Genomic DNA, 13,778 nt, shown 5'->3' on the forward strand with positions numbered 1-13,778 from the left:
CCCACCATGGAGAGGGCAGAGGTGGGGGTGAAGGCAGGCTACCCCGGGTAGGGGGACTCACTTGATGTTGAAGGTGGAGCCCAGGAAGGAGGCCCGCTTGGACTCGGCAGTGGCAGCCGTGTAGGGCGGGTGGGGGTCTGGGTTGTTCCAGTACATGTCTTTTTCCAGGACAGGCAGGTCTTGGTGCATCTCATCCACAGCCAGAAGAGCTACCTAGGGAGGAGGGAGAGAAGGAGAGAGAAGGAGGGCAGGCGCTGAACTGGGGAGCCCCAGGCTGCCTCAGAGGTGCAGCCCTCGGGGTAAATCCTACTCTGTCTCCTCCCCACCATCTGGCTGAAATTCAATGACAGTGAATGAACTTGATGAAGGGGGGACAGCTGCGATGGGAAAACCAATGATATCGTGTTCTTTAGCCAGTCTGGGCTCCTCTCTCCACCCCCAGTCCCATCTTGTGTTCTCTGACCTCTGGGCTTTGGCCGTTCCCTAGACCTGGGGAGTCCTCCCTCCCCTCTCTTTGCCATCCATTAAACACCCAGATCATATGCCATCCCCTACAATAGGACTGTCCTCATTTCCCCATCAGTCATACCTCAGGCTTCTCCCAAAGGTCTCCCTTCTCCTTATTAAAACCTCCATTATGAATAAATGTTACAGCGATCTCTTTGGGGCTTGTTTGATCATAAGCTCCCTGAGGGCAGGGAGCCATACCCTACTTAACTGTGGTAGCACCCTCAGCTGGAAACTCAGGGCTTGGCACATGGTAGCTGGTAATGAATGTTTGTTGAATTTATAAAGAAATGAATGGAATATTTGTGAACAGGCATGTCCAAGGGAGAAGAGGGTGGGGTTGACACTCATCCACTTTCCTGGAAGAAGGATTGTTAGGGCCTGTAGTATCTGTATATGAACTTCAGGGTGTTTTGTTTTGTTTTGTTTGAATCCAAGCCTGGCACATAGTAATCCCTTAATAAATGTTAGTTGACTTGCTTAGGTCTGACCTCGTCATCCCTCCCCACTCAAGAAACTCCATTGGCTCCCTAGTAAGTGCTTAATGCATGCTTTTAAAGGGACCTGGGTGGCATGATAGAGCACTGGACTTGGAGTCAGGAAGACCTGAGTTCAAATACACTTACTAGCTGTGTGATCCTGGGAAAGTCACTTAACTGCTGTCTGCCTCAGTTTCCTCATCTGTAAAATGGGGATTATGCTAGCTCCCACCTCACAAGGCTGTTGTCCTTTATAAATGCTGGCTAGCTAGTTGTTTTTTTTTTTAGTGAGGCAGTTGGGGTTAAGTGACTTGCCCAGGGTCACACAGCTAGTAAGTGTTAAGTGTCTGAGGCCGGATTTGAACTCAGGTCCTCCTGACTCCAGGGCCGGTGCTCTATCCACTGCGCCACCTAGCTGCCCCTGGCTAGCTATTCTTAACTGGCTGGTTGCATGGGTTTGTTATGGAGAGCAGACAAGCGAGTGTATCTGAGAACATTGTTATAAAACAGAAGCCATTTATCTGTGGGGTATTTTTGTAATCTGCATTGGTGTCCCAATCTCCTGTTGGATTGTGAATTCCAGGGACTATGTCCTGTGTAAACCCTGCTATCTCCCCCCAAGCAGCATAGGGGTTTTCCCATAGAAGGTGCTTTAAAAAGGTTGTTTTGGGGGTTTTTTTGGTCTCAAAGTGCCTAGAACCGTGCAGGGCCCGCCATCCCAGTTCAGTCCTGGCTGACTGGTTATCCCTGTACCTGTAAATTCCGGTCAATCAGCCAGTTGGTCTCAAAGTCATCATCATCCTCTCCAAAGGGGTTAATGAGCTGCTCAGCCACCTGATACAGGGAGAGGGGAAAGACAGCATCGACCTGCTCCAGAAGAGTCATTCCCTCAGCCTCGTGAATCAATAGTTATCGATTGCCTATGATATGACAGTCTCAGGCCTCCAGGAAAGCTGCCACTGATTCCCCAGTGCCGGGTGGTCATGGCTTCTGCAGAGCTGGGGCCAGCCAGGAGGACACGGCCACACGGAGCACTCACGGATGCCTTCCTCTGCCTGAGCCGCTCTACTTTATGAGCCCTCTCAGATCCTTTCTGCCTCTAAACCCTCCTTCAAGGCCCAGCTCAAGTCAAGCATCTTAGAACAGAAAACTTCAGCGATGGGAGGGGCCTTAGAACATAGAGCGTCAGAGTGGAGAGGGACCTTGAAACAGAATATTGGAGCAGGAAGAAACCCGAGACCTTGGAACAGAGAATGTCATATCTGAGAGGGGGCTTAGAGCAGAGAATTTCATCAGAGGGACCTTGGAACAGAGAATTTCAGATCTGAGAGGATTCTGACTGAAAAAACAGAATGTCAAGGAGCAGCTAGGTGGTTCAGTGGATAGAACAACCAGGCCTGGAGTCAGTACAACCTGAGTTCAAATCCAGTCTCAGACACTTGACACTTACTAGCTGTGTGACCCTGGGCAAGTCCCTTTTTTTTTTGCAGGACAATAAGGGTTAAGTGACTTGCCCAGGGTCACACAGCTAGTAAGTGTCAAGTGTCTGAGGCTGGATTTGAACTCAGGTCCTCCTGAATCTAGGGCTGGTGCTTTATCCACTGTACCACCTAGCTGCCCCTTGGGCAAGTCACTTAACCCCGATTGTCATTTAAAAAAAAAAAGACATGTCAGAGCTTAGAATATAGCTCCCAGAACACTGGGGCTGGGAGGGACCTGAGAGAATGTCAGGGCTGTGAGGGAGCCTAAAACACATAGCTCAGAATGACTGAGAGGGCAGGAACCTCAGACTGTCCAGTCCAATCCAAGCATCCTATAGAAAAGGACATAACAGACTAGACTTCCTTCTGGTGCTCACCATTGTGGGGGCCATAACACCCTTAGTCCTCTTTCTTCCCCTCCTTCCTCCCCGCCTCAGATCCCAGTCCCCCCTACCCCCGCCCCATGTTGCCCAGCTCCAGGCTCCAGGCATGGCTCCCAGCATCCTCTGGCACAGGCCTGCCCTGAGGCTCACCTTCAACCAGCCAGCGTAGAAGAAGAACTGAAGGAGGGTGAAGACAGGCACAAAAAGATCTAGCTCATGGCCTGGGTAGGACTTGGCTGGATCCAGAAACTGCCGCCCGACCAGACAGGCCAGAAAGAAGCTATAGACAGCGACGGTGACCACCTGGGGTATAGATCGGGGAAGGCCGTGAGTGGAGAAGAGAATCTGGCTCCTTCCCTCTCATGCCCCCTTAGGAGCTGAGGGGAGACGTGGGAGGGCTGGCTGCATCCCCCCATTCTCCACCAGCCCAGCCAGGCCGATGGAACAGGCCTGAGAGCCATGGAGTCTCCGCACCCTAGAACCTTAGAACTGAAAGGAACCTTAGAAGCTGACTAGTCCAGGGATCTTCCCTGTGCAGGGACCCCCCTCCCTCAGCTTCTTGCTCAGCCTCCCCATTTCAGGGAAGGGGGCGGGGAGGAGAGCCTCTGAGCAGAGCTGGAAGGGAGGGACTTTGGAACACAGAATGTCAGGGCTGGAAGGGGCCTTAGAACCGGGTTGCTGTAGAAATTGTCACAGTTCCATGCTCGGTCCCTTTTAGGCCAAAGAGGCCAGCTTCTCTCTCATGTAGTGTCAGAGGAATCCGAATGTGGCCACGATGCTTAGAGCTCCGAGGGTCCTCAGGGGGCATCTGGTTTAACCCCTGCCTGGACCAGAATAGAATGTTCTCTATGGCTACTAGGTGAATGAGCAGACCCTCAGTCAGGAAGGCCCAAGTCCAAATTCTGCTCCAGATATTTGGTAACTATGTGACCCAGGACACACTGAACTCTCTGCCAGTGAAATGGGCCGGCCTCCTAACAGGCTCACAGGATGATGTATGCAACGAGCTCTAGAGACATTAACTGCTGTTATTGTGGCTCTCTTGATAAGTGGTTATCCAGCATCCACCTGAAGACCTCAAGTCACAGGGAGCTCAGGACCGGTCGTGTTCATTCACAGTCAGACAAATCTCATTGTTAGGAAGCTTTTCCCCTTATATTAACCTGTCTCCTTGCACCTTCCCATGTGGGGGCCATACATGATTCATGTGACAGGCTCAGCTAACATCATGGATCACAGAACTCTTAGTCTAGAATCTTCTTGCCAGAGGCTCTTCACCAGAGACCGTGAACTTAAAAATACATTTTTTTGATCACTGTATCTCAGTATAATTGCTTTCCTCTGTAGTCCTGTGTATTTATTTATTTATTTTGTTTGTTTGTTGTTGTTTTTTTAAGTGAGGCAATTGGGGTTAAGTGACTTGCCCAGGGTCACATAGCTAGTAAGTGTCAAGTGTCTGAGGTCGGACTTGAACTCAGATCCTCCTGAATCCAGGGTCAGTGCTCTATCCACTGTGCCACCTAACTGCCCCTGTGTGTATTTATTTTTATGCCCTTAAAAACTTGATTCTGATGAGTCAGTAGGTTTCACTAGCCTAAGGAGTCCAAGACAGGATGAAGTCTGAGCCCCCTGGTGATATCCTCCCAGAATCCCTTGGGAGGGAACCGGTTTGCTCACCTGTGTGTAGACCAGAGGTACACTGATCCAGTCATAGCCATACAGGGCACCACACTGAGAGCGTAAGGTGTTCAGTTCCTGGAGGAGAGTGGAGGGGGACAGGGAGGAGCCCTAGTCAGAAGAATGACCCTTGGGCCATTCCTTGTGGCTGCTGATGCAGCAGAGGGAGAAGTGGTGGAGGGTGATGGGGAGAGCCCTGGGATCTGCTATCCAAGGGTTATCCTGGTTCTTGCATGATCTCAGAAGGTCAGAGCTAAAAGTGACCTCAGGATTTGGAATGGCAGAGTCTAGTTTGGCCCAGCTCCTTTCACAGCTGAGGACACTGAGTCCCTAGGAGGAAGTGACTTGTTCAAGGTCAGAGGGACTTCAACACTCATATTTGTGTCCTTTGACCCTACACCCATGACTTGCTTCCTCTTCCTTGGGCCTCTGGATAAGTTAGGTCAAAAGCTTTAAGCCCAGTTTCTCCATTCGGTAAAATCAAGAGCACACCATTGGACTATCCACTTCCTGGGGCTGTTGTGAGGAAAGAATTTTGAGTGCAAAGAGAAAGAGAGCTCTTATCTGCTCCCACAGGCTAGCTCTGGGGAGGGTGTGCCAGCCAGGACCACCGTCACAGCTCAGCCTCCCATGGGCTTGCTGTCACTGCCTTGGTGGTGCAAGCAGGGGCTTAGATAGTAACCAGTGTCTAGGAAAAATGTCCAGCCCAAGGTGTTCTTCGAGGGGCCTACCCCACAAATCTTCTGCTGCCTCTTGTGCTTGCTGACCACTCACAGGGTGACACCTACCCCTCCTCTGATCTCTCCCCTCATACCTCCACCCCAAGCTCTAAAGACTCCCAAGCTCACATTCAGGATACCCTGGAGAACAACGCTGTCTCTGATCTGGCCCTCTCTTCGGGCTTTGGCGGCCAGGTTGGCAAACCACACACACGGAACCCAGAATTTGTTGTGGGGAGAGTTGAGACTCTCAAATCGTTTGTGCTCCTCAGGGGTCATGAGGCCTGGGGACAGCAGGAGAGAGAGGGTCAGGGATGGGTGGATGGGAAGAGGCAGAGAGAGCAACTCATAGAAGGAGGGACAGAGATACAGAAACAATGGCAAACCAACCCAGATCCCCCGAGAATGAGCTGAATGGGTCGACAGGGATCCACTCTTTCCTGATGGTTCCTCTTTGTGTTGACTTGGGGCAGTCAAAGGCTAGTGTGGAATAGTGGGAAGATTCCCAGATTTAGAGTCAGAAGTCGTTCAGTAGTTTCAGTCTGATCTGACTCTTGGGGATCCCATTTGGGGTTTTCTTGGCAGAGATACTGGAGTGGTTTGCCATTTTAGAGATGAGGAAACTGAGGCAAACAGGGTTAAGTGATTTGCCCAGGGTCACACAGTTAATAACTGTCTGAGGCCAGATTTGAACTCAAGAAGATGAGTCTTCCTGACTCTAGGCTCAGTACTCTATCTACTACACTATCTAGCTGCCCTGAGCCAGAAGACCTAGGTTCAAATCCTTGTCCTGTCATTTACTTACCTAAGTGAACTTAGGCAAGTCATTTAGGCCTCTTGGGCCCCAGTTTCCTCATCTATAAAATGAGGGGGCAAGAGGTTGTGTGCCCTACTGAAGCGCTGAGCTTTAATGGGACTAGATCTATTTATAAATAGATCTGCCTAATGCCCTGGGCTTTTAGAAGGGAAGTGCTTTGGGGCAGCTAGGTGGCGCAGTGGATAAAGCACTGGCCCTGGATTCAGGAGGACCTGAGTTCAAATCCGGCCTCAGACACTTGACACTTACTAGCTGTGTGACCCTGGGCAAGTCACTTAACCCCCATGGCCCCGCAAAAAAAAAAAAAAAGAAGAAGGGAAGTGCTTTGTAAGCCTCCCCAAACCTCCCCAAACATGGGCTGTTGCTGTGGTTGTTAATGCTGAGCAGTGTGGGGTGTATAGTAGATAGGGCCCCTTCACCTCCCAGGCAGTTCTCTAAGGTGAGGAGTTTTAGTCAGTCCCCATTTGCCCTGGGAGTGGATGTTGCCTAGCTGGGGGATATAAGCACAGGTCATTCCCTTCCTAAAAGTTCCTGTATTGTCACTAAGCAGACTTCCCAGAGCAGGGGGCAGGCTAATGCTGGACGGCATTTGTCAGGGCTCAGTTTTTGTTTTGTCTCCACCATGGCCGCACCCCCTGACCCATCATACCCACATGTAGGGTGGCAAGAGCCAGGAAATCTAGGAGGCTGCCATTCCAGCTGTGGTGGTGGGGCAGTACCCAGCCTTGAGGACACTTCACTTACTAATCTTTCTTTGCAGCTAAGTGACCTTGGATGGGTCATGCCTCCTCTTTGGGCCTCACTGAGGAGAGCTGGACTGGGTGCTAGATCTCTGACATCTTCCCTGCTGCACTGAAGGCCCATGACATCTACAGTCTAGGCTCTACCGCCAACTTGGTCTGAGACTTTGGACAAGCCACTCTCTGGGTCTCTTATGGCAAGTTGGGCTCTGCTTGGGACCTCAGGGCCTCTCCTGGGTGGGGAGGGGGTCCAGTCCAGCCAAGAAGCCTGACCTAGCTACAAGACAGTGTAGTGGATGCCAAGAAGACCTGAGTTCAGGGGGCAGCTGGGTGGTGCAGTGGATAAAGCACCAGCCCTGGATTCAGGAGGACCTGAGTTCAAATCTGACCTCAGACACTTGACACTAGCTGTGTCACTTAACCCTCATTGTCCCTCAAAAACAAAACAAAACAAAACCAAAAAACCCACAAGAAAACCCCAAACAAAAAATAACCAAAAAAAGAAGATCTGAGTTCAAATCTAGCCTCAGACACTTACTAGTTGTGTGACCCTGACAAGTCCTTTACCCTCTATATGCCTCAGTTTCTTCATCTGTAAAATGGTGGTACCTACTTCCCAGGGTTGTTGAAAGGATGAAATGAGATAATATTTGTAAAACATGTTACAAACTTTAAAGCGCTATAGAAATGCTTATTCTTATCATTAGAGAGATGGGGTGGGACCCAGGCCTGATCCCCAGCACCCAGGGGAGCTGGTGTTCTACAGTTCTCCTTCCCACTCACCAGCCTGCACCAAGTGCTGGGTGCTAGGGAAGCGCTTGTAGACAGCGGTGCTGACCGAGCGGAGGATGAGGACAGTGCACAGGTGGGCGTAGCGCATCAGGGTGCGTCGAAGCAGCCGGCCTTGCTCATCGTCACCTTCTACATTGGCCGAGACCAGGTTCATGAGTCGGTCGGGCCAGGGGATGCTCTGGTACTGGCTCCACCAGCGAGATACAACCAGGGTCACGTAGAAACCTGGTCCAGGGGAGAGTTGAAGGAGGGGGAACTGAGCTTCCTCGGTCATTCAGTCAATCCATTGGTCAACAAGCATTAGCTTAGCACCTACTGTGAATGGGACACTGTTCTGGCCTCTGGGCCTAGAAAGATGAAGAATGAATCAAGGCACTCACATTCTGTGAACACATGGAAGTATAATTTTGGGAAATTTAAAGAGAATGAATCCCAGCTAGTTAATTACAGTGTCTTTTGGGGGGGATCAAGAAAAGCTTCATGCACAGCCGGTCCCTGAGTCCTGTCTGAAGGAAGGAAGGGAGAGAGAGAGAGAGAGAGAGAGAGAGAGAGAGAGAGAGAGAGAAGGAGAGAGAGAGAGAGAGAGAAGGAGAGAGAGAAGGAGAGAGAGAGAGAAGGAGAGAGAGAGAGAGAGAGGGAAGGAAGGAGGGAGGGAGAGGAGAGAGAGAGAGAGAGAGAGAGAGAGAGAAGGAGAGAGAGAGAGAGAGAGAAGGAGAGAGAGAAGGAGAGAGAGAGAGAAAGAGAGAGAGAGAGAGAGAGGGAAGGAAGGAGGGAGGGAGAGGAGAGAGAGAGAGAGAGAGAGAAGGAGAGAGAGAGAGAGAGAGAGAAGGAGAGAGAGAAGGAGAGAGAGAGAGAGAGAGAAGGAGAGAGAGAAGGAGAGAGAGAGAGAAAGAGAGAGAGAGAGAGAGGGAAGGAAGGAGGGAGGGAGAGGAGAGAGAGAGAGAGAGAGAGAGAGAGAGAGAGAGAGAAGGAGAGAGAGAAGGAGAGAGAGAGAGAGAAGGAGAGAGAGAGAGAAAGAGAGAGAGAGAGAGAGAGGGAAGGAAGGAGGGAGGGAGAGGAGAGAGAGAGAGAGAGAGAGAGAGAGAGAGAGAGAGAGAGAGAAGGAGAGAGAGAGAGAGAGAGAAGGAGAGAGAGAAGGAGAGAGAGAGAGAGAAGGAGAGAGAGAGAGAAAGAGAGAGAGAGAGAGAGAGAGAGAGAGGGAAGGAAGGAGGGAGGGAGAGGAGAGAGAGAGAGGGAGGGAGAGGGGAGGGCAGGGGAGGGGAGAGGAGAGGAGAGGTGAGGAGGGAGTGAATTCCAGGCACAAGGACCCACCAGGAACAGTGCCATGGAGTTGAGAGATGGAGGGCAGTATAAGGAATGGTGAGGAGGCCTCTATAAGATAGAGTGAGAGGAGGAAAAATTTCCAGTGAGGCTGGAAAAGTAGGCTGGGGCCAAGTTATAAGAGGTTTAAAAAGCCAAACGGAGGAGTTTATATCTGATCACAGAAGCCATAGGAAACGGTGGAGTTGGATGGATGCTTGAGGGAAATCACGGTGGCAGCTTTGGGAAGGGTGAATTGGAGTGGGTTAAGGCTGGAGGCAGGGAGACTGTTTGGGAGGCCCTAGTCTAGGTGAGGAATGATGGGGGCCTGAACCAATATGGAGACCACATGAAGACCTATGGGAGAGCTGTAGAGTGAGAAAGGGCGCTCTGCAGGGTGGGAAACCCAGGATAGCGCTGAGGTGAGTAGCCAGGGAGCCTGGAAGAATGACTGACTTCAGCAGGAAGCCAGCCCTGGGACATCCCTGGGGTCGGGAGCCTCAGGCTGTGATGGGGTAGAGGCGGGGTAGGGACTATTCATAAGGACTCAGCACCGGATGGGAGGAGTCAGGGACAGACTTGGATCAGAGGATCGTAGGGAAACTGAGGCTCAGAAAGGAAAAGTAACTTGCCCAAGGTGAGTTGAAAGCAGAGCCAGAATTGGAACCTTTCAGGAATTAGTGACCATCTGCCTCTCTGGGTTTTTACCTTAGAGATGGGGATGGGGATTAAACCCCAGGTCATATCTCAAGATCCTTTTGCTGTCGTCTTCACTTACCCTGTGACCTCACTGTGCCTCAGTTTCCCCCTCCTCTATGATGGGAAGAATCAGCCCTACATCAATATCCAAGGGCTTGGGGGAGCATGAATAAGTACAAAGCAGCCCAGGGCCAAGGGGGCCCTGGAAAGTTTTTGTTACTCATTCCTCTAGATAGGGGCATGCTTCTACTACCCCCCAAACCCCTTTTCTTCAAAATCTCCAGAGAGATTTTACCACCTGCCCCTCTAACCTGTCTAACCACAGTACTTCTTTCTAGCTGCAGTTTTAGCCTGTTCCCCATTTTAGTCACTCAACAGGGATTTGTTAAACTCCTTTTACATGCCAGACAGCATGCAAGTCAAGAGCAAAATTGTCCCAGTTTACCCTCAAGGAGCCAGTATTCAAACAGGGACAAAACAGAAAGTCCCTGTAGAATTCAATTTAATTCAACAAAGATATATGGGGAAGGCTCCTGCCTTCATGGAATTTAGATTCTTCTAGGGGGGTGGGATAAGACACAGATAAGTAAATACAACTTTATTTGGGGTTGGGAAATCAGGAAAGGCAGCTGGTGGTACAGTGGATGGAGCTCTGGGCTTGGAGTCAGGAAAACCTGAGTTCAAATCCAGCTTCAGGCACTTACTAGCTGTGTGACCCTGGGCAAGTCACTTAACCTCTGTTTGTCTCAGTTCCCTCAACTGTAAAAAGGGGATAATAATAGCACCTACCTTGCAATACCTTTGTGAATGTCAAATAAGATACTATTTGTAAAAAGCACTTGGCACACACAGTAGGTGCTATATAAATGCTGATTCCCTTCCTTTATTGCCCATAAGAGTGAGGTGAGCCTTGAATGATGCTAAAGGTTCTTGGAGGCAGATGTGAGGAGGAAGTGCATCCCTGGCAGGGGTCACAGTCTGTGCAAAGGCATGGAGAAGGCATTTTGAGGACAGGGAAAAGTTACTGAACCAGTCTGGTTGTAGAGAGTGTGTAAAAGAGTAACACAAAGTGTATCTGGAAAGGCAAGTGGGAACCAGATTAGGAGGAGCTTTAAATGCCTAGCTGAAGAATTGTATTTTGCTCTAGGGACAATAGGGAGCCCCTGATGGTTCTAGAGCAGGTGTGACATGATCAGAACTGTGCTTGAGGAAAGCTTTTGGCAGTGTTTTGAGGTTGAGGTGTACATGGGACTGCCAAGTGGAGCTGGTGACTATCAGGGTGAGACCTGAGTGCAAGAAAACAGGTATGGATTTAGGATTTGGGAATTCTCTGGGCAGAGATAATAATTAAACCCATGGGAATTGAGATCACCGAGAAAAAGAGTGGAAAGCAAAGACTCTTTACCTGGGGCCAAGGACCCCCACAAGGGGCCTGTGAATAGACTTCAAAGGGTCCATGAACATGGGTGGGGGGAAAGCCCTTTATTTTCACTAGCCTCTAGCTGAAATTTGACATTTCTTTCAATTTTGAAATTAAAAATAACACTTTTCCCCCCGGTGAATGGATTCCTAGGCTTAAGCAGACTGCCAAGGAGATCCATTATATAAAAAATAAGGTTCAGAACTTCTTGTGGGACAGAGTCTTGGAGTGGCCCACAGTGAGCAGGTGTGGCGGGGCTACAGAAGAGGAGCAGGTGGAGAGGGAGGAGGTTGGGAGGAGCCAGGGTAGAGCAGGAAGGCTTGGTAGATTATGTGAAGAGCCCCAGAAAGGACAGATGGAATGAGGACCCTCAGATCTAGACGTTAGCGAGAGCAATTCCAGTTGAGTCCAGAGTCTGGAAGCCAATTGTCACCGAAGGTTGAACCAAGAAATGGTTGGGCCAATGGATCCTCCTGGACTTGAGAGAGAGGGGCCAGACTATACAAGAATGGAGGAAGGCTCGGGCATGTTTGTAGACAGCAGGAAAGGGGCCACTGCATGAGGAAAGGTGGAAGATGGGGATGAGGGTCAGAGAGATTGAGGGAGCAGGCTCCAGGGGGCTGTGAGAGGGGCTGGGATCAAGGACACAAGAGCGGAGAGTGACCCTAGCCTGGGAGCCGGGAGTAAAGGAGAAGAGAATTAGGGGGTGGGTATGAGAGAACAAGAAAAGAGATGACTACGGCAGATGTGAAGAGTCAGAGGAGCTGGATTCAAATCCTATGTCTGACCCTGGCCTCAGTTTCCTCACCTGGAAAATGAGGAGGTCTCTGAGGCCCATCTAGCTTTGGGTACAGGAAGCTGCTGTGAAGGCAGCTTCTGTTTTCTCAGTAAAGTGGGAGCTCAGAAGGGCTTAGTATTTTGTAGAGATCAGAAATAGCTGTTCACCACGATCTGAACAATCCGTGGACACACTCCCCTCTCCCCTTGACTTTCTTGCCACCATGCTCCTTCCCCCACCAGACAGACGGACAGACAGACACACAGATGGACAGACAAACACTCACATGGACACACGTGCAGACATTCAAACGGCCACCCCCTCCCTGAGGGTGCTTCACAAGCCCTGTGCCCGCCCCTGCCAGCACCAGAGTCCTGAGCAGCCCCAGTCCTGGCTTGGGAAAAGGGGCATTGGGGCAGGGTGGGAGAGGCCTCCAGGACTTACCCAGCACAAAGGACACAGGGATGAGCTGAGCGTATTTGTCACAGTACAAGGCTAGCTTCTCAAAGAGCAGCCTCTGGCTCTCACTAAGGATCAGTCTGAGAAAGAAGGGAGAGAGGGAGGAGGTCACAGTAAGCATGACAATGTGGCTGGGGGAGAAGACAGGGCACCAGAAGATCAGGAAGATCTGGGTTCAAGTCCTGTCTCAGGCACTAACTGCCCCTGGGCAAGTCACTTAGTCAACTAACATTTCTTAAGGACTGACCAACTAGGTGCCAGGCACTGTGCTAAGTGTTGAAGAGAGTGCCTGCTCTCAGGGAGTTCCCAGTCTAAAGGGGAGACAACACGCAAACATTCTATACAGGATAATTTTGAGATGACGAACAGAGGGAAAACCCTAGAGGGGAGGGGGATCAGGGTGGGCTGCTGACCCCCAGAAAATACCCATAAGAATGTGCCTACAAAAGCCAGTTGATTACTGGCTGTGTGACCCTGGGCAAGTCACTTAACCCCAGTTGCCTCACACACACACACACACACACACACACACACACACACACAATTAAACAAAAGCCAGTCAATGTCCTTCCTCTTCCTTGGACCAGAGAAGCCTGCAAGCCCCCTTGTGCAGCCATGGCTTCCCAGAGGCTGGGCTGGAAGGCTCCTCCCAGCTCTGATATGCTAAAGTTCCTCCAAACCCTGACGTTCTATGTTCTGGGTTCTAAAATCCCTTCCAGTTCTGAGATTCTTTATTCTCAGGTCCCTTCTAACCTTGATTTTCTATGATCCAAGGTTCCTTCCAACTCTGATGTTCCATGTTCTAAGATTTCTTCTAGTTAACATTCTAGGTTCTAAGGTTCCTCCAAACCCTGACATTCTGTGTTTTGCATTCTAAAATCCTTCCCAGTTCTGTGATCCTTTATTCTCAGGTCCCTTCTCACCTTGACTTTCTATGATCTAAGGTTCCTTCCAGTTCTGATGTTCCATGTTCTAAGATTCCTTCTAGTCGACATTCTAGGTTCTAAGTTCTAAGGTCTCTTTCCCAGCTCAGACATTCTCTTTTCTAAGGTTCTTCCCAGCTCTAATGTTCTGGGTCCTAAGGCTTCCCTCCCAGCTCTCTGCCTTCCCTACTTCAGACTCACCTGTAAATCATGCTAATGGTGAAGTAGCAGAGGATGAAGATGGAGAATTCACAGTAGAGGAGTTTGTAGATGCTCCCTCGCCATTGCAGCAGGAGCCTGGAGAAAGTGCCCAGGTGGACATTTGCTACCCGGTTGGTGTAGGTGACGGTCATGAGGCTCCTGGGTCAAGGAGAAGCCGAGGGGTGGGACCCCCAGCAGTAGCAGCAGCAGCAGCAGCGGCAGCAGCGGAAGGGAGCCAGGGGCAGGGGGCAGGATGACCATGAGTGGGTTAGATTTGTCAACAGATGAGCCACCTTTGGGGGGTGTTTCCCCAAGACCTGGGGGAATGTGGCCAAGCACTGGCTGCTAAGATGGAAGCCTTGGAGCTGGCGGGACCCTGTACTTCCCATTACATGCCCTCAGCC

The 13,778-nt window shown here is 50.5% G+C and overlaps 1 protein-coding gene across 1 annotated transcript; it reads right to left on the reverse strand.

Annotated features, from left to right (window-relative positions):
• Positions 1–57: 57 nt before the first annotated feature.
• BEST1 (bestrophin 1) lies at positions 58–13,526 on the reverse strand. The gene is made up of 8 exons (XM_043970791.1): positions 13,375–13,526; positions 12,236–12,330; positions 7,587–7,820; positions 5,376–5,530; positions 4,528–4,605; positions 3,001–3,153; positions 1,740–1,820; positions 58–213 (listed from the first exon to the last, which is right to left on the reverse strand). The coding sequence occupies exons 1-8, from the start codon at positions 13,524–13,526 to the stop codon at positions 58–60; spliced, it is 1,104 nt and encodes a 367-aa protein (XP_043826726.1).
• Positions 13,527–13,778: the final 252 nt, after the last annotated feature.

This window comes from Dromiciops gliroides, chromosome 6 (assembly GCF_019393635.1).
Source record: "Dromiciops gliroides isolate mDroGli1 chromosome 6, mDroGli1.pri, whole genome shotgun sequence".
Taxonomy (NCBI): Eukaryota; Metazoa; Chordata; class Mammalia; order Microbiotheria; family Microbiotheriidae; genus Dromiciops; species Dromiciops gliroides.

Coding starts and splice junctions, on each gene's coding strand:
- BEST1 (XM_043970791.1), bottom strand. CDS start 13,526: ATGACCGTCACCTACACCAACCGGGTAGCAAATGTCCACCTGGGCACT. Junction 12,331..13,374: donor ACCATTAGCATGATTTACAG/GTGAGTCTGAAG, acceptor CTTCTTTCTCAG/ACTGATCCTTAGTGAGAGCC. Junction 214..1,739: donor TGATTGACCGGAATTTACAG/GTACAGGGATAA, acceptor CCTCCTCCCTAG/GTAGCTCTTCTGGCTGTGGA.